The 18,700-nt window shown below is 41.5% G+C and overlaps 1 protein-coding gene across 1 annotated transcript; it reads right to left on the reverse strand.

The window, feature by feature from the left end:
* Nucleotides 1-4,824: 4,824 nt before the first annotated feature.
* LOC130428380 (natterin-3) lies at nucleotides 4,825-5,595 on the reverse strand. Its single transcript, XM_056756399.1, has one exon. It carries the CDS (start codon nucleotides 5,593-5,595, stop codon nucleotides 4,825-4,827), a length of 771 nt encoding a protein of 256 aa, XP_056612377.1.
* Between the last annotated feature and the right edge of the window lie 13,105 nt (nucleotides 5,596-18,700).

Here is an 18,700-nt window from a genome sequence, read left to right on the forward strand (position 1 = left end):
CTTGTTCAACATTTTTCACAATTTAGGCTATATGTGACCCTGGACGAATTTGAAATTGAGATTTATACATAATCTGAAAGTTGAATAAATAAGCTTTCCATTGATTTATGTATTTGTTAGGATAGAACAATATTGGTCCAAAAATATCAAAATATTGAGAAAATTGCCTTTGAACTTATTAATCGGAGGAGTTTTAGGCGTTGCTAAGAGAAAAACCCGGCTTGTTTCGATGCTCTCTTTTGGCTTATCGCTGTAATGACATTATGGAGAGTATATGAAAGCAAAAGCAGAATTTCTAAGCATTCCAAAGATACCAATTTTGAGTGGGTAACATGATTTTTACTTAATATGCTAATAATTTTTGGCAGAACAGAAAATCATTTTGAACCACACAATATTTTGTTGGGTTTTGCCACTGGTTTTGGTCACATTCAACTTTTTTCTATGAAGCCACCGTAGTTAAACTGTAAATTCAGACCGGTTTATATATGACAGATTCATTTTTTACATGGTTAAGTGTATAGGGAAAAAAATGTAACATAGATGTTTTCTAAAGAATTCAGTTAAATCTTCAGAAATATTAGGTATAAATGCAATTTTTCTCCCGAAATTAATGAATATTATATATATATATATACACTCACCTGAAGGATTATTAGGAGCACCTGTTCAATTTCTCATAAATGCAATTATGGTGGTGGTGTAATGGTGTGGGGGATGTTTTCTTGGCACACTTTAGCCCCTTTAGTGCCAATTGGGCATCATTTAAATGCCATGGCCTACATGAGCATTGTTTCTGACCATGTACATCCCTTTATGACCACCATGTACCCATCCTCTGATGGCAGCTTCCAGCAGGATAATGCACCATGTCACAAAGCTCGAATCATTTCAAATTGGTTTCTTGAACATCACAATGAGTTCACTGTACTAAAATGTCCCCACAGTCACCAGATCTCAACCCAATAGAGCATCTTTGGGATGTGGTGGAACGGGAGCTTCGCGCATCCCACAAATCTCCATCAACTGCAAGATGCCAACCTATCAATATGGACCAACATTTCTAAAGAATGCTTTCAGCACCTTGTTGAATCAATGCCACGTAGAATTAAGGCAGTTCTGAAGAGGAAAGGGGGTCAAACACAGTATTAGTATGGTGTTCCTTATAATCCTTTAGGTGGGTGTATATACAGTTGTGTTCAAAATTATTCAACCCCCACTGAAATTGTTTTGGTCGGTTTGACATTGATTATGATCATTCAGTCATCCTGCTTACAATTAAATCAAAGCGCATGTAGGTCAGACAAATATAACATAACATTTATAATGAAATAACCACAAATGTCTTTTCTGAGCTCACATCATTATCAGTTTTATTCAACCCCCAAGTGACATTCAATCTTAGTACTAGTACAACATCCTTTTACAGTTATAACAGCTTTTAAACGTGAAGCATAGCTTGACACAAGTGTCTTGCAGCGATCTACGGGTATCTTCGCCCATTCATCATGGGCAAAAGCCTCCAGTTCAGTAACATTCTTAGGGTTGCGCACTGCAACTGCTTTCTTTAAGTCCCACCAGAGGTTCTCAATCGGATTTAAGTCTGGTGACTGCGATGGCCACTTCAAAATGTTCCAGCCTTTAATCTGCAACCATGCTCTAGTGGACTTGGCGGTATGCTTGGGATCATTGTCCTGTTGAATGGTCCAACGTCTTCCAAGCCTCAGGTTTGTGACGGACTGCATCACATTGTCATCCAGTATCTCCTGGTACTGAAGAGAATTCATGGTACCTTGCACACGATGAAGCTTCCCAGTACCTGCAGAAGCAAAACAGCCCCAAAGCATGATTGACACCCCGCCATGCTTCACAGTAGGCAAGGTGTTCTTTTCTTCATAGGCCTTGTTCTTCCTCCTCCAAACATAGCGTTGATCCATGGGCCCAAACAGTTCTAATTTTGTTTCATCAGTCCACAGAACACTATCCCAAAACTTCTTTGGTTTGTCCACATGACTTTTGGCATACTGCAGTCGACTCTTGTTCTGGCGCCTGGGAGTTCTGGCATGGAGGCCTTCATTACGCAGGGTGCGCCGTATTGTCTGAGCAGAAACTTCAGTACCCACATCTGACAAATCTTTTCTCAGTTCCTCAGCAGTCACACGGGGCCTTTTCTCCACTCTACGCTTCAGGTAGGGCACAGCAGACGAAGTCAGCATCTTCTTTCTGCCACGACCAGGTAGCGTTTCAACAGTGCCCTTTGCCTTGAATTTGCGAATGATGCTTCCTATGGTGTCTCTTGGTATGTTTAACATCTTTGCAATCTTCTTGTAGCCATTGCCCTTCCTGTGAAGAGTAATCACCTGTTCTCTTGTCTTCCTGGACCATTCTCTTGACCTCACCATGTTTGTAACCACACCAGTAAATGTCTAGAAGGAGCTGAGTATCATTTTAAAGCTGCCTAATTGGTGCTTATTAGGCTTTATTGCTGCTCCCTGATATCCACAGGTGTTTTCAATACCTGATTGAAAACACTTCATTGAACCTCTGTTCTTCAGAGTGGTAGTCTTTAAGGGGTTGAATAATTATGTCAATGAAGAATTCACAAAAGAAACATTTACTACTGTATTACAAAACTAATTGATGTCATTTTAGTTGCATATGGTTCTTTAAGAAGTCCTTGTAGGATTGTAGGATAAATTCCCTAAAACCATTTACAGCATTGGGGGTTGAATAATTTTGAACACAACTGTATATATATAGTAGATATATAAAAACAGTATAATCACAGTAGATTAGAATCAAATTTTTGTGACTGTACTTAACATTTTGTAGATCTAGATTTAGATATTTAAGCACAACTTGAGGTGAGGCGCCATAGGCTCAGAATGCTTATGTTGAACATTTAAGAAAAGGGTAGGAGGGTACTTTCAGTACAGAAACCTTTAATTATTACTTTTTAGGAGCAACAAGCTCAGATATGTGCATTATTTACACAGACACAAGAACCAAAAAGGGAAAGAAAATACCAATGCATTATTTTGAGAAATCAGTCCACGGAGCTTCTGTGTAAATAAACCATAAATACTTATTTGTGGAGCATCAAGCACACCTCATGAGGTAAGACTTTGATAACGATTTTCATGCGTAAATAAGAATTATTAGTAATTAACTAATTTAGCATTATCGTGTATAGTTTTAGCACTTCATTTCCAGTCATCTTTAATGGACTACCTCTAAACTGTTTAACACTGTCCTGTTTAATAGACTACCATTGCTTGTATTTCAGCACTGTATTTTACTATCACAAACTCATTTATCACCATCATCAAGTGACCCTATATTGGAAAAAGTTGGTCACACTCACATCAATTTGTTTCCAACATAGCAGGTTGAATAATCACTTAAAATGTAATTAGACCAAGTCACAGAGACTCGGTCATTACTTGAGAAACACTAGTAACTATTAACTCTACTGCATTAAAACAATATATATATACTGTATAATAAAAAACTTACCAAACATTGTTAAGGGTCAAGAGTCCAGCTAAAGCAAACACTGGCCAACATGGAGACATCATATTTTGACCAATAAAACATCTAAACCTTCTACAGAAAAAAACATCGGTTTGTAAATTAGGCTGATATTCCTGTTTATTGTTTAACCCGATCTTGAGAGATTTAATGTCTTCTTTTATCTTCAGTTGATTTCTTCTAATGTTGTGATTGGATACAAAACAACCGAACTACGGGATGCATGAAGGGGCAAACTGCTTGTACATTCTTAAAACCATGCTTACAAGTATTTCATGTCTGACATTGAGACCTCTGGCAAAGTTTTAATTAAAGTGACACCTTGCAGAAGTGCATTAAACAGTCTCTATTATTGTTCTGATTAAATATATTGATTTACATGCCATGTTAGAAATAAAGTAATTAAAAGACTTAAAAAGAGGGATGACCTATTTGACCTGCACAACACTCCACCCCCATCACGGGTCTCTCGAATTTTGGTACCCAAATGGCGACAGGTTGGAGATGAAGGTCAAAGAAACTTTTTGAACGTTGTTGTATCGTTTTTCAACTCAACTTTATTTATATAGCGCTTTTTACTATTTCCGTTGTTACAAAGCAGCTGTACATGAGAAATATTGACTAAAAGCAAAACAGCTAAAGTCATATACCTGTAAAAAAAAGGAAAAGGTGAAAACACAGAAGACAGACATACTCGCATACAAACGCTCCACACACACAATATGCACACATATTTACACACATCGACAAAGACACACACTGACACACGGATACTGTACACATTTAAGACAAATTTTAACAGACGCTTTATTTTCTTTCTTGTGTATTGCTGCATGTCATTGAATCATTTTGAACCACAGAAGATGACCAAATAAATGGATTGTAATATCCACGGCTGCTGTTTTCAGCCGTGATATGTCTATTTGACCGGTGAACATTTTTAATTTTTTTTCTCTAGAATTGTAGCTGCAGCTCCTCGCTCAAAAATTCATCTGACTTATTCAAGCTCTGCTCCTTGTTTATTCTACTGCGACGAAAATAACAACGACAAATGTATTTATTCATTTATATAAGGTATAAAACAAGAATGACATTTAAAGTAGTGTAAACTTGATATCAAAACGTAGTTTATAGTATAAAATTTAAAGGATATTTGTTGTTGTACTTGTTTGTAATAAAAAAGAAAATTACAAAAAAGGGTCATTTGCAATGCATTTATTAAATTGTTTTAGTTTTTTTAGAATGCGCATAGATATGAAAACATGTGTTTTTTTCCCAGACGTTTCAGAGGTTTCATTCATTTCCACATTTCTTTCCATCTTTCACGGGTGTACAGGTATTCACGATTGTTTGGAGTTCTGTCACTTCCTGATGATAGTAGATTCCAGTGCTGGTGGTCGTGCGTTGCTCATTGTTCTTGTATTGTCTGGTGAGTTCAGCGCTGTACGGGACTTCAGCTGTAAATGTGGTGCTTGTTATGTCAATACTACAGGAATGGTTGGGTGGAACCTGTATCTCCATACTCACAGAGTGCGTGAACTTATCCACGTTTGTTGTCGTCTCAGATTTTTGGCGACTATGGTCATATTTCAGGTTCACTTTTCCAGCTAATCTAACAAGAAGCGGAATTTTACCAGAGACTGATACCTCCCCTCCCCCTCCAAATGTGTTTGTACGGCCTGTTAGGAAAGACCTTGTTTGATCGCTCCCTTGATCGTGTTTTACCTGATGTTTGGCCGGCTCACAGTTCTTGTTGACTGCTGTGGACCTTTTCAGAAATTCTACATAAGACTCTGAATTTTTATCATTTGAGACTTCATAGCTATTTATTTGTAAATGCTCCGATTTTATGTCGATATTGCGGGTGAGAACTTCAGTTTTTATGTTCTCTGGGTTTTTAAAACGGTATGTGGCCATAAATAAAATGCCATTTTTATCGTTAGTTATATAATGTCTATTACAAAACGTCACTGGCTGAAATACCTCCATATTTCCTATGTCTGTCCATTTCTTAAAATCTAATATTTCAAAGTTGTCTTGATTCACCAGAAATCTAAGTTCCATATCCTTATCATCCTGGCCAGAACTTTTTAAAGCATTGTTTTCGCACGACTTTGTAGAGCTGTCAAACAAACAAATGCCTCGGCAGTCACCATTTACGGAAAGATGATATTCTTTTTCGCCATGAGTTACTAGATATGTGTCTTTGACTGGAGCTTTTGATTTAACAAGCTTCAAGTAAAAGTCATTGGTGATGTACTCTTCATCTTTTACAGGTGGAGCACCCCTGCGAGTTTGATGCCGTTGAAGAGGATGATTTGAGTCTGTAAATCCACAAATTCAGAACTGATCACTAATTGATATGTAATAATAAATAATCATAAGTTAGTACATTGATTGATATTTTCTTGAGCAGAAGAACAGATAGGTGAACATACCAGTGCTTGTCATGTTGGACGATAGATCGTCTGTAGAAATACTGGAGATAGAATTCTCTCCAGCACACTGTAGACCCATCTGCTTCAGAGTAAAGATGATCAAGACCATCCTGAAATCCATCATCATCTGCAGAGACACGACCAAAGACTAACATACAATATCACCAAAGAGTCAGAGCTCATAATACACATGAAAATGATAAAAAACTATAATAAACAATGCACAAACTTCCACTTTGGGTAACTTTTGTCCTTCACATTTATAAAATTGTTGTATCATTTCTATTTCAAATCTTAAAGAACACATGTGGAATGTTGTCTTACCTGTGAATGATCACCTGTACTTTGAGAAGACCGCAAAGCTTAATACGTTCTCTGATATAGCCTATACATCACAGACCCGATGCAAATGCAGTGGTGTGACGATTAAAAAAACATAATAAAAATTTGCATTAAGTTCATATTGGGAGGGGCCTAATATGAACTGGCTTTCTTTGCTCTTTTCAAGATCTGTACACATTGCATATTTGAATACATTTACCAGTTTGTACTGTTTGAGTTTCTGCAAAAAGGTGCTAATAAAACAATGTTTGACATCTTCAATTTGAGAGAAATTCTGTTACTAGTTCACAGAATGAAACAAAAATGATATTTTTGCACTCTGAAATAGCATAAGAAAATACACTAAAAGTAATTGTTAAGATAATAGACATAAAAAACTAATGAGGTTGTATTTTATTAACACTTTTTACCCTTGAAGAAATGAAGAAATGAAGAAATATAAAACTCATATTTAAATAAAATGCTTACAAAGTTTGCACAGAGACTGTCTTTCGTGTTTTTTGGTCGTGTCACTATACAGACCTTTTTTTTCAAAAATCTTAATGTTAATGACACTATCTATAGCAAGGAATATTCATTCAAAAAATTCTTCACTTTGGCTTCTCAAAACATCTTCTTTTGTGTTCCACATAAGAAAGAATCTTTTTTTTTCCCTGAAATATAGGCTCACCTCTATTTCTTGTTTGTCTTTTTACAACCCAAATTAAGTTTTGTTGTTCACCCAACATTTTTTATTGTGCATTGGTTAAAAGAACCAAGATCAAGTAAGCTGAGTTTGTATGCTAACCAGTGGTGCTTTGATAGACTGAATAGATCTACACATAATTGTTTTTTTTGTCTTGTTCAAGGTCAGCCACATAACTGCCAACTACTCTATCAGCTCATGACAATGAAACCACTTTTGTTTGAGGAGTTGCTTTATGATGAAAGTAAAGGGAGAGTATTGAACGTCTATACGGTATAACTCTAGAGGACTGAAGGCTTGTACAGTCTCGAGATGTTAAGAGCAGTTAAACTGTCATACTGAATATCATGTCAATCTTTAAGATTCATTTGAATACTGATAATAAAGCAGATAGGAAAAGTTGGAGTCCTGCCTCTCCCAAGGTATTTGACTACACTCTTATCCACATAGTTTTGGTTCCTTGCCACTGTTACTCTGTTGATTTAGTGCAATCTATAAATATAAACAACTTGCGTTTAACAACATACATGGAGTGAATATGACCGAGGGGCCGACAGTTAAATGTTTCTACATAGGGTCGGTCTGTCACCATCAAATGATTTTTATGCACCTAGAAAACATTTCTAAATTATATACCTGAATTATAACACCATAAGGGACATTCTTCATTTGTGGTGGCAAGTGGTGTCCCTTTACTTTACAATAGTTGAGATAAACTTGAAATTACAATAAATATAAAATGTCTGCATGTTTGTATTGTGTAGGATAAACACAATTTGTGCACTGTTAAAGGTTACATTTTTGTTTTAAAATACATGTTGAATTGAGTTTGAGAGATTGCATTTGTAACAAACATATTATTTTGTGAATATAGATTTTATTTAACATGTACAGTTTTATTTAATTAAACATGGTGTCCCCCAAATTCATGTATGTGGTGTTATAACAACGGACCCTCTATTAACTAATTCCTGTGTGTAAAGGTCATTGCAGGTGTTGGTTGGTCTGAGGGGTCCTTGGTGAGTACATTTGTAGTAGAGTAGGCGGGGCGAGACCGTGGTTCGAGTCCGGTGAGTAATTGTGAATTAGCGCCAGCTGTGCGCACACCGGGCTCGAATCACGTAAGAGATGGGAACATAAAAGGAACGAGCGACCGGACCGTCGAAGAGAGAGGACCGGGCCCGAACTTGTGTTTGTATTTGTATTTGTATTTATGTTTATGTTAATGTTATTGCGCCGGCGGTCGTCCGTGAGGGGCCGCCGGCTATTATTACTTTATTAAATGTTTGTTTAAATGTCTTCCGGTTCCCGACTCCTTCCTTCCATACTTGAATCTTGTTACATTGGTGCCGAAACCCGGGAGGAAGGAGAGACATGCTGTCGGAGAGTCCTCGCCGCCGAGTGGCCTCGCGGTGCCGGAGAGTTCGGGCAGCGCGGACGAAGGGCGTCCGCCAGTGGCTGCCCGAAGCGGTGGCTCTGGGGAAACGGAAGTGCACAGTGCGGCCACCGTCAAAACTTCGGTGGAACGGCGACCTTTGCTGCCGCGCCCCTGGGTCGAGGTGGGGTGGCTTTCGTCCAAGTGGGAGCGGGGGGGTTGCCGCCGTCCGCCAGAGGCCGGAGCCTGTGTCCGTCCCCCGAGGGGGAGGAGCAGGGGGCGGAAGTGCCGGGTGAGCCACCGCCTGCCAGAGGCCGGAGCCTGCGTCCGTCCGCCCAAGGGGGAGGAACAGGGGACGGGGAACCCGCCCCGACTCCAGGATAAAGGAGGAGCCACCGCCGGCCGCCAGGGGGCGGACGGTCGAGCCGTCCACCGAAGCCCCAGGGCCACCGCAAGGCACCGCGAAGGAGAGTACTCCGGCAGGTTGAGGAACGAGCGGCAGCATGTCGGGGAACCGGATTTTTTTTTTTTTTCCTCTCTCCCCTCTCTCTTTCCGGTCGCTCCGAGGGCTCCCGTCTCCGTTGTCTCGTCTCGTCGCTGCATACCCCCCACCCCACCCCCCCCGAGGGAGGGGGAGGGAGCTTGCACAGTCGCGGGGGTACCCCCCGGCCTGTGAGGGGTGATGGGGGTATGTAGTAGAGTAGGCGGGGCGAGACCGTGGTTCGAGTCCGGTGAGTAATTGTGAATTAGCGCCAGCTGTGCGCACACCGGGCTCGAATCACGTAAGAGATGGGAACATAAAAGGAACGAGCGACCGGACCGTCGAAGAGAGAGGACCGGGCCCGAACTTGTGTTTGTATTTGTATTTGTATTTATGTTTATGTTAATGTTATTGCGCCGGCGGTCGTCCGTGAGGGGCCGCCGGCTATTATTACTTTATTAAATGTTTGTTTAAATGTCTTCCGGTTCCCGACTCCTTCCTTCCATACTTGAATCTTGTTACAACATTCTTTCTTATTATGTGACTTAAAGTTTGCTACATTTCTGACTATTTCAAATGTTGCACGTTATTAGTGTCTGTGGTGTTTTGTAGATAATTTGCAGATTTTACATATTTTAATCCTCCAAATTATGATAAACTTATTAAGATTTTCAAAATGTCCCCTGATCTTGAAATATAATGATGCCTCTGTTTTAGTAAAGTCTGGATTTAGGTTAATTTGTCTGTGGTGATACTGTCTATCCTGGAAACACCACAAACTCTCTAGTAACTTTACTGACAATATACAACTAGAAATATTGTATTTTTAATAAAACGTATATGAATATGAAAAATGTATATTTTGACATTTACAGAATGATGGCATGCAGACGCATGCAGGCCTTTAAAACTCTTATTACGAAAACTGCGTTTGGGTGCGTTATTTAGCGCATTCTTCAGTTCACACACGTCAGCATATTAGAGTTAACATCAATAGCAGAGTATATGCTATAACAGTGCGGCATTGTTATTCATTGTTCTGAGTTCCGAGGAAATAGAAATGTACCAAGAAGCATGTCGTTTTTCAGACGCTTCAGTATTTTTTATCATTAATTGAAAACATATTGTGGAGGTAATAGATGAACACGCAGTCATGCAGAGAGTGACAGCGCCAGGGAAACATATTAAGTTATTCTTACTAAATAATGATTCAGCAGTTGATTGTGACATTTATTTTATGGATTGTGGCTGTTGTTGTCACTTTGAAACATAAATGTTGCAGATTGACCGATTAATGTGATATTCATTTGAATAACAATAACTTGTATTTATGCTTTTCTGCATATTCTTTCTTAATTCTTTATTTTAGAAATGTATACAATATGTGATGATTAGAGTGTGGCTCTCTCTCTCTATATATATCCTCATTGGAGGCTGAGCCCCCTTATATTGTGTGAACCCATAAATATAACAACCAGATTTTATCTTAGTTTGTACATGAAGCTCTTTTAGAAAAAATGATGTCCATATATGTGGATACTCGGTCTGTATCCATAGAAAACAATCAAGACACCATTGTGTAACAAAGTGCAAATATTTTTATTAACAGCACAACATTGTGCCTGAACATATTTCATTGTTACTGTTGAACACACTCACCTAAAGGATTATTAGGAACTACAGACTAATACTGTGTTTGAGCACCTTTCGCCTTCAGAACTGCCTTAATTCTACGTGGCATTGATTCAACAAGGTGCTGAAAGCATTCTTTAGAAACGTTGGCCCATATTGATAGGATAGCATCTTGCAGTTGATGGAGATTTGTGGGATGCACGAAGCTCCCGTTCCACCACATCCTAAAGATCTATTGTGTTGAGATCTGGTGACTGTGGGGGCCATTTTAGTACAGTGATTCATTGTCATGTTCAAGAAACCAATTTGAAATGATTTGAGCTTTGTGACATGGTGCATTATCCTGCTGGAAGTAGCCATCAGAGGATGGGTACATGGTGGTCATAAAGGGATGGAGATGGTCAGAAACAATGCTCAGGTAGGCCGTGGCATTTAAACGATGCCCAATTGGCACTAAGGGGCCTAAAGTGTGCCAAGAAAACATCCCCCACACCATTACACCACCACCATAATTGCATTTATGAGAAATTGAACAGGTGTTCCTAATAATCCTTTAGGTGAGTGTATATAACCGATTCAACATCTAAACATGGGTATGGATTTTTTTTAAGAAACAAGCAATCATATCCATAAAACCTTGACCATTTGCTTATGTTTTGTTTTTGTAACACTACAAATCACTACTCCAAACTAAGAATGATATTTTTTGTCTGTGGGAAAAGTTGATCAGGCTTAACTGCTGTGAAAGACAGTGTAACAGTTGCGTGCAGTTTGCAAGCACAAGAACACCTTGCATGTTGCACATCGGACTCAAGTTTTCCCAGAACAGCCTTTTGCTCTGCAGTGTGCTGCATTTTTCAGGTTGACCACCTCTGGAAGATGTGCACTAGCCCTTCTGCGGACTGAAATGTGGGGAACTTCCTTCACAAGGCGCTTTCTCTTTGGCTCTGAATGGTCTGTATTGTCTTCCTGTTCTGAGAGGTCTTTACTGTCTTCCTGTGAATTGTTATGCTGGGACAAGAAAGTCTAAGCCAGTTCCATTCGGAATTCAAGAAATTTCATGATGCCCTTTCTTGGTGTGGCACGTACTGTGTGGTCTCTGCGGTACAATAGCCAGCTGTTGGCTAAAGCAACATCTGTGAAGTTCATGAGCATTCGAAGCGTCCACTTCTTTGTACGGACACTCATTCTATAGTGGCTGATCATCCTGTCTATGAGGTCAACCCCACCCATCTTGTTGTTGTACTCACGAACAGTTATTGGTCTCCTGACAGACCTGGCAGGTGTCTTCAGCCTGTGCATCATGAACAACAGACATCATCAATACCGGCTTATTGTCATACCCCTTTTCAATGCAAATTTTTCCATTTTCAGTGGTAACTTGTGCTGAGGTACCTCTTCCATTCTTTTTTCATTTTTTTGTCACTTGGTAGCTTCTGCACTGCTTCGGAAACCCGATTCTTCATAACTGTACCAGTCAGGTAAACCTTCTACTCCATCAATCAGTTCACAGTTTTGATGGAAGTAAAGAATCGATCGCAATACACTTTTGACCAGGATGAAGAGTTTCAGACAGACGAACAATGACCAAGCCTCTCAAACCCAGTTCACCTGGCTCCTGGACCTGTAAAGTCAGTGCATCTGCACCCAGATATAATTCAAAGTCAAGCATGAGACCTTCCACTGAAGCACAAACAAAGTTTTTCATGCCAACAGGATTTGGCTTCATTGGCAGATATTGTTGACAAGGACAGGCTCCTGTAAATAGTATCATTTGCTCATCAATAGAAATGCTCTCGGGTCTTGCCCGCCTGCAGCCTTTCAGAATGCGGTCAAGGAAAGGTCTCACCTTCCAGAATTTGTCACATTCCCTCAGGTCTTCTGGAATGTCTTCATCAATGACCACCTTTATCGATTGCCTCAGTTTGTGAAATCTGTCACGTGTGAATCTGTCTGCGATGGCAGGGAATCATAATGCGCTGGACCAGTAGATCATGATTAGTGGGTACGAGACACAGGACATCAAAATTGAGGCACGAAAGAAATGATACATCTCATCAACTGATGTGTTGAGAGGGTATCCACTCCTAGATAGTGCTGTAGCATTGGAGCAGCATACAATCAGTTTAATTAAATCTTTGTCAATATACTGGCTTACATAGTCCAGGGGGTCCATCCTTCTCTGTCCTGCTCAGTTTCCTCCTCAGGCTCAAAGGGGGCTAGGTTTGGGGTCAATCGAGCAGCCCTCCAGCGCACTCCTCGTCTTTGCTTGTGTTGCTCTTGAAAGCTCGGTCCTGGTGTTGAGTCTTCAGTGTCATCATTTGAACCATCGGTCTCAACTTGCTGAGTCTGACGTCTGGGAGTGTGAAAGAGGCAGTGCTACGGTCTGAACGATAACCAGAAGTTTCACCACGGAGACATTTACGTCCCCGACCGAACAGTGGAATGGGGTCTTCATGCCCACTACTCTCCTCCTCCCTGCTGATTGGCTCCTGTTGTGGAGGATGGTAATCAATGTCAGACAAGTCCTCTACTTCTGAGTTGTCCCCAGAAATTGACTCCAGTATTAATTCCAGTGCATTTGACAGAGGAATACGCTCTGGAAATTATATTATGAGAAAAAAAAGTTTTTTTAGTTAATGAGTCCCTGACCTGATTCTGTTTAAACTGATTATGTTCCCCTATGTATTTAACCCTGTCTGTTCGTTTAGTTCATAGTCCGGTATTGTTCTTACATGTTTATGGATGTTTGTATGTGTCTGCTCCTGGTTTATCCTTGTTCAATAATTTTTGAAGTATCTTTGGAATTCTACATTGTCATCCACTTGGATTATGCAGCTTCTGTGACAATAAGGGACTCTCTTTTCACAAAACCAGAGCTGATTGCAGCGTATATGCCGGATATTGCTCTCATGACTCTAGGTAATGCTTCCAAATGATAACAGAAGAAAAAATATATTAGTGATCTTTTTAACTTGTACTGTATTGTATGATACATATTAAGTGAAACCTGCTTTTCTCTATGTGAAACCTACTTTTTTCTGAGTGAAACCTTCTTTTTAGAACAAAATAAATAGAAAGGGTTATAATAGCAGCGTTAAAAGGGTGTCAATATAATGTCACCTGTCAATGTATTTCTAATGTCTTTTTTTTTTTAAATAGAACATGTCCGGGTGACACAATGAAACTGTGAACGTAACCTCACAAGACAGCTTGATATATGGCAGCATGCAAGACTGTTCTTTGTAGAAATACGTTTTTAGTATTAAAACCATGGACACAACAAACTGGCCATATCTTGCGCATAGTTACCACAGTAACTATTGTAATAACCATAGTTTAACCACTAATAGATCGTCGATTCTGAATTTTAAAAAAAAGCCATTAGTGTGTGTATTTTCAAAAAAAGTATTAAATTATGACTTGAGAGCTGAGATAAGTGCAAATGGTTAAAAAAAACTTACTTCAAGGTTGGGGTTGAAATGATGACCTGAAATGGGCTGATTTCGGAACCCATAAAGAACACTGAGTTTGAAAGATCTGCGTCTAAAATGGGATGTTTTCTTAATATGGCCCTTGTGGAGTATCTTGGTTGCACCCTACTGGCCATAGTTGTAAATTTAGCTCCACCTTTAATTTTTTTATATTGTTCATCAAAACCTAAAATGAATTTGAATGGTCTGTATCATAAATTTGAAGAACCAGCATCTGCATCAGCATCAGTAGCCGACCAGAGCCTCGTTTCAGTCCTCCGGTTCCCTACACCGGGTGCCTTCATGGATGTTGTCCAACCGTCTCCTTCTCTTCCCTGGAGGAACCTATGCAGATCAGCCGTGCCCGCCTCTCCAACCACGAACGTCGTCAACACCTGGCCAACAACCTGCTCCTCTATTGTGGTGATCCTGGACATTTAGTGCCGGCCTGCCCACTCAGCACATCTCATCCAGGCAACTTGACTTCCCGTAGGGTAAGCGTTAACCCCAGGGGTGCCGCCAGAAATTCTGGGCCCTATGGAAACCAAAATTTCTGGGCCCCCTACATTTTTTACAGATAAAATTTAACCCAATAAACATGCCCTGTATACTTAAAAAAAGATAATTAGCACATTGTATAGTTAAAATGTCTAAAGATGAGTACAAAGCCTACAAAAACAAGAAAAAAATATAGAAATATGTACTTGTTTACATAAAAGGGAGAACATTTATTATCTCAATTGCAATTGCAAGCACAACAGAACATTATGTACACATATTCACATATACTTTACATGAACAAGCTTTAGCTGGGTCAAACTGCTCAATCAGAAAACATCAGCTACACTAGAACTAACCCGTAATTAAATCAGTCCAGGAATAAAACTAGCTAGGCCGATAGGGCTCAAAATCAAGACACACCAGGAGTAATACCAGGCCTAAACCAGTCCAGGACTAAACAAGTACTGAACCAGACATCAACTGTTTGTTATCCAGGTGATAACCCGTCCCGGAGACAGCAGAGATGTTATTATTGTTGTATGTAAATCATAATTCAGTAATTATTTTACTAAGCTAGCTAGATAAAAGCAGGTCATGTAGCAACAAAAATAAGTTTTGGAATACAGGAATAGGGCAAGCTACCTTTCTTTTTGAAAAACTGTGACATACTGTCGACTTTGGCGTTCTCTGTCTTCTCTTTCCTTCTTTTCTGTCCGTTTTTGATGCCCTGACTTGTGATGTGACATGCTTGCGTGTGTCACTGTCTGCGCTGCATCATAGCAAGTCCAATAAGCAAGAGATGCTACACTAGCGATCGTAGCTCGGACAGCGCAGGTGGAATGAACCATTGTGAGAGGGAACAGGGAGGGGTGTGACTGAAACAGTAAATACATTATTTGTTTTTTAAATATTAAATCTATGGTCAAAACGGACAAAATACACATTTAGTGCACGAGGGGCCCTAGCACATATGTATGTATATGTATAAAAAAGAGAAAAGAAATAGGAAAATAAAAAGGGGGTCGCTCTTCTGGGCCCTAAATCAGCCTGGGCCCTTAGAATCGTCCTAGCCTTCCACCCCTTTACAGCGCCCATGGTTAACACTACCTATCTTCTCTCTCGCAACTGGACTGTTCTCCCTGCAGTCATTCATTTTGATAGATTTAAGAGAGTATTTACGTCTGCCCCCATTCTGGTTAATCCTGACCCGTCTCTTCAGTTTATTGTGGAGATAGATGCTTCGGAGGCTGGGATAGGAGCGATCTTTTCCCAACGTTCCGTCCCAGATGACAAGATACACCCCTGTGCATTCTTCTCCCGCCGGCTCAATTCCTCGGAGCGGAATTGTGACATCGATAATAAGGAGTTGTTAGTATGGTGTTTTCTCTATTATAGTATTGAGTTTTCTTACATAAAATGATACATTTAGTTAGTTATAGGTTTCATGTATTCTTATGAAACAATATTGGGCCTCGTGTATAAGTATGAGCTCATGAACACCTGCATGAACAACAAGCATCTTATCTTAGCTGAACTTACACCACAAATAAGTTTTAATAAGGAAGTTTGGTTTGTCTCATAGAGTCAAGGACGCTGGTATCTCTAAACAGTGAGCTCATTTTAACAAAGTAATGTTATGAGTCTGAACACTTGAACATCTGCACACACACCAAATATCTTTTAACACTAAGACGAACTCCCCACACACTTTTGTAGAGAAGTTTAATTAAATCGCATACAACCGAGGACACCGGTAGCTCATTATCGCTAAACCATGAGCTCATCTTTAATAAAAACATGGTTAAATCATGTATCGTCCTAAACCCCCAGGAAAGTGTCAAGATAAAGAGGCACTTGTTTTTGAGGGGCGCACGCAACCATTAAATCCTAATATGGTAGGCCGGAACCATGAGCGCTGAGGGACGGGCTAATGAAAAAGTGATGTCATATGAAACCTGATTGGAAGAAGACATGTCATGCACACATGATTGGGTTAAACTGTGATAACAACTTGAAAACAATGTATAAAAGATGGAGTCAGATATGTATTCGTTGGATCCCTTCAGATGAACTCTGAATATCCCACTTTGTTTGTCCGGGCAAATAACGTTTAAACTCTTGGCACCTGGAACCCTTGTCTCTGAGATTTCTTTCTGCGATGGAAGGCCGATTCGCCACAACATTAGCCGTAAAGCTTGCATTGGAGGAATGGCGCCACTGGTTGGAGGGTGCTAAGGTTCCCTTCCTGGTTGGGACCGAACATAAGAATCTTGAATACAACAGTTCGGTTAAGCGACTAAACTCTCGGCAGGTTCGCTGGGCTCTTTTTTTGTGGCGTTTTGATTTTGTCATTGTCTACCGCCCGAGGAGTGAGAATGGTAAGCCGTACGTGCTTTTGCGTCAGTTCGAGGTCGAAGCCCCTTCCGACCCCGGGTGTCCGTTGTTCCCCCCGCTCGAGTGATGGGGCGGTCACTTGGAGTGAGGGGCCGCCGGCTGTTATTATTTATATTAAAACTTTATTTTAAATGTCTGCCGGTTCCCGCCTCCTTTCTTCTCTATACTTTGAACCTTTGTTACATTGGTGCCGAAACCCGGGAGGAAGGAGAGACATGCTGTAGGAGAGTCCTCGCCGCCGAGTGGCCTCGCGGTGCCGGAGAGTTCGGGCAGCGTGGACGAAGGGCGTCCGCCAGTGGCTGCCCGAAGCGGTGGCTTTGGGGAAACGGAAGTGCACAGTGCGGCCACCGTCAAAGCTTCGGTGGAACGGCAACCTTTGCTGCCGCACCCCTGGGTCGAGGTGGGGTGGCTTTCGTCCAAGCGGGAGCGGAGGAGTTGCCGCCGTCTGCCAGAGGCCAGAGCCTGCGTCCGTCCCCCGAGGGGGAGGAGTAGGGGACGGGGAACCCGCCCCAACTCCCAGATAAAGGAGGAGCCACCGCTGGCCGCCAGGGGCGAACGGTCAAGCCGTCCACCGAAGCCCCAGGGCCACCGCAAGGCACTGCGAAGGAGAGTACTCCGGCTGGTTGAGGACCGAGCGGCAGCATGTCGGGGAACCGGACTATAATTTTTTATAATTAATAAACCGGACTCCCCTCTCTCTTTCCGGTCGCTCCGAGGGCTCCCGTCTCCGTCGTTTCGTCACTGCATACCCCCCACCCACCCCGAGGGAGTACCCCCTGGCCTGTGAGGGGTGATGGGTAGGCGGGGTGAGACCGTGGTTCGAGACCGGTGAGTAATTGTGAATGAGCGACCGCTGTGCGCACACCGGGCTCGAATCACGTAGGAGATTGGGAGCATATAAGAGAACGAGCGACCGGACCGTCGAAGAGAGAGGACCAGGCCCGAACATGTTTTACGGTTGTATGTAGGTTTCTGTTTTGTGATTTGTTTTGTTCGCCGGCGATCGGCCGTGAGGGGCCGCTGGTTATTATTATTATGTTATTATTTATATTAAAACTTTATTTTAAATGTCTGCCGGTTCCCGCCTCCTTCCTTCTGTATCTTGAATCATGTTACACTGTTGTTTCGTCCCACAGTGGGTCAGAACCGGCGTTCTCCAGTGGGGACATTCCTCCAAACTAGCTTGTCACCCAGGAGTTTCTGGCACCCTGTCTCTTGTCAAGCAACGGTTTTGGTGGCCCTCCATGGAGCGGGATACTCACGAGCTCGTCTCAGCATGCCCGGTCTGTGCGACTATTAAGTCTTCTAACCGTTCCCCGGCGGGACTCTTACGTCCGTTACCCACCCTTTCGAGACCCTGGTCCCACATCGCCATAGACTTCGTCATGGGACTCCCTCCGTCCTGTGGCAATTCCGTGGTCCTCACTGTGGTAGACAGGTTCTCGAAAACAGTGCATTTTATTCCACTTCCTAAGCTCCCATCTGCTAAGGACACCGCTAGCATCATCCTTGAAAAGTTTTCCGCATCCATGGCCTCCCCGTGGACGTGGTTTCAGTCAGGGGCCCTCAGTTTTTTTTCAAATTTTGGGCTGAGGTTTGTCGACTCCTGGGGGCCACTGGCAGTTTATCCTCTGAGTACCATCCACAGACTAATGGGCAGTCCGAGCAGGCTAATCAATATCTCGAGAGGGTCCTGCGTTGCGTTGCCTCATCTGAGCCGTTGTCTTGGAGTTCTAAGCTGGCTATGGTCGAGTATGCTCACAACTCCCACCTGGTGTCACCTACGGGTTTTTAGCGCTTCCAGTGCTGCCTAGGTTACCAACTCCCGTTGTTTCCTTGCCAAGAAGT

This window comes from Triplophysa dalaica, chromosome 1 (assembly GCF_015846415.1).
Source record: "Triplophysa dalaica isolate WHDGS20190420 chromosome 1, ASM1584641v1, whole genome shotgun sequence".
Lineage (NCBI taxonomy): Eukaryota > Metazoa > Chordata > Actinopteri > Cypriniformes > Nemacheilidae > Triplophysa > Triplophysa dalaica.

What these genes read in the sequence shown, in the direction of transcription:
- LOC130428380 (XM_056756399.1), bottom strand. Translation starts at nt 5,595, where the DNA reads ATGGAACTTAGATTTCTGGTGAATCAAGACAACTTTGAAATATTAGAT.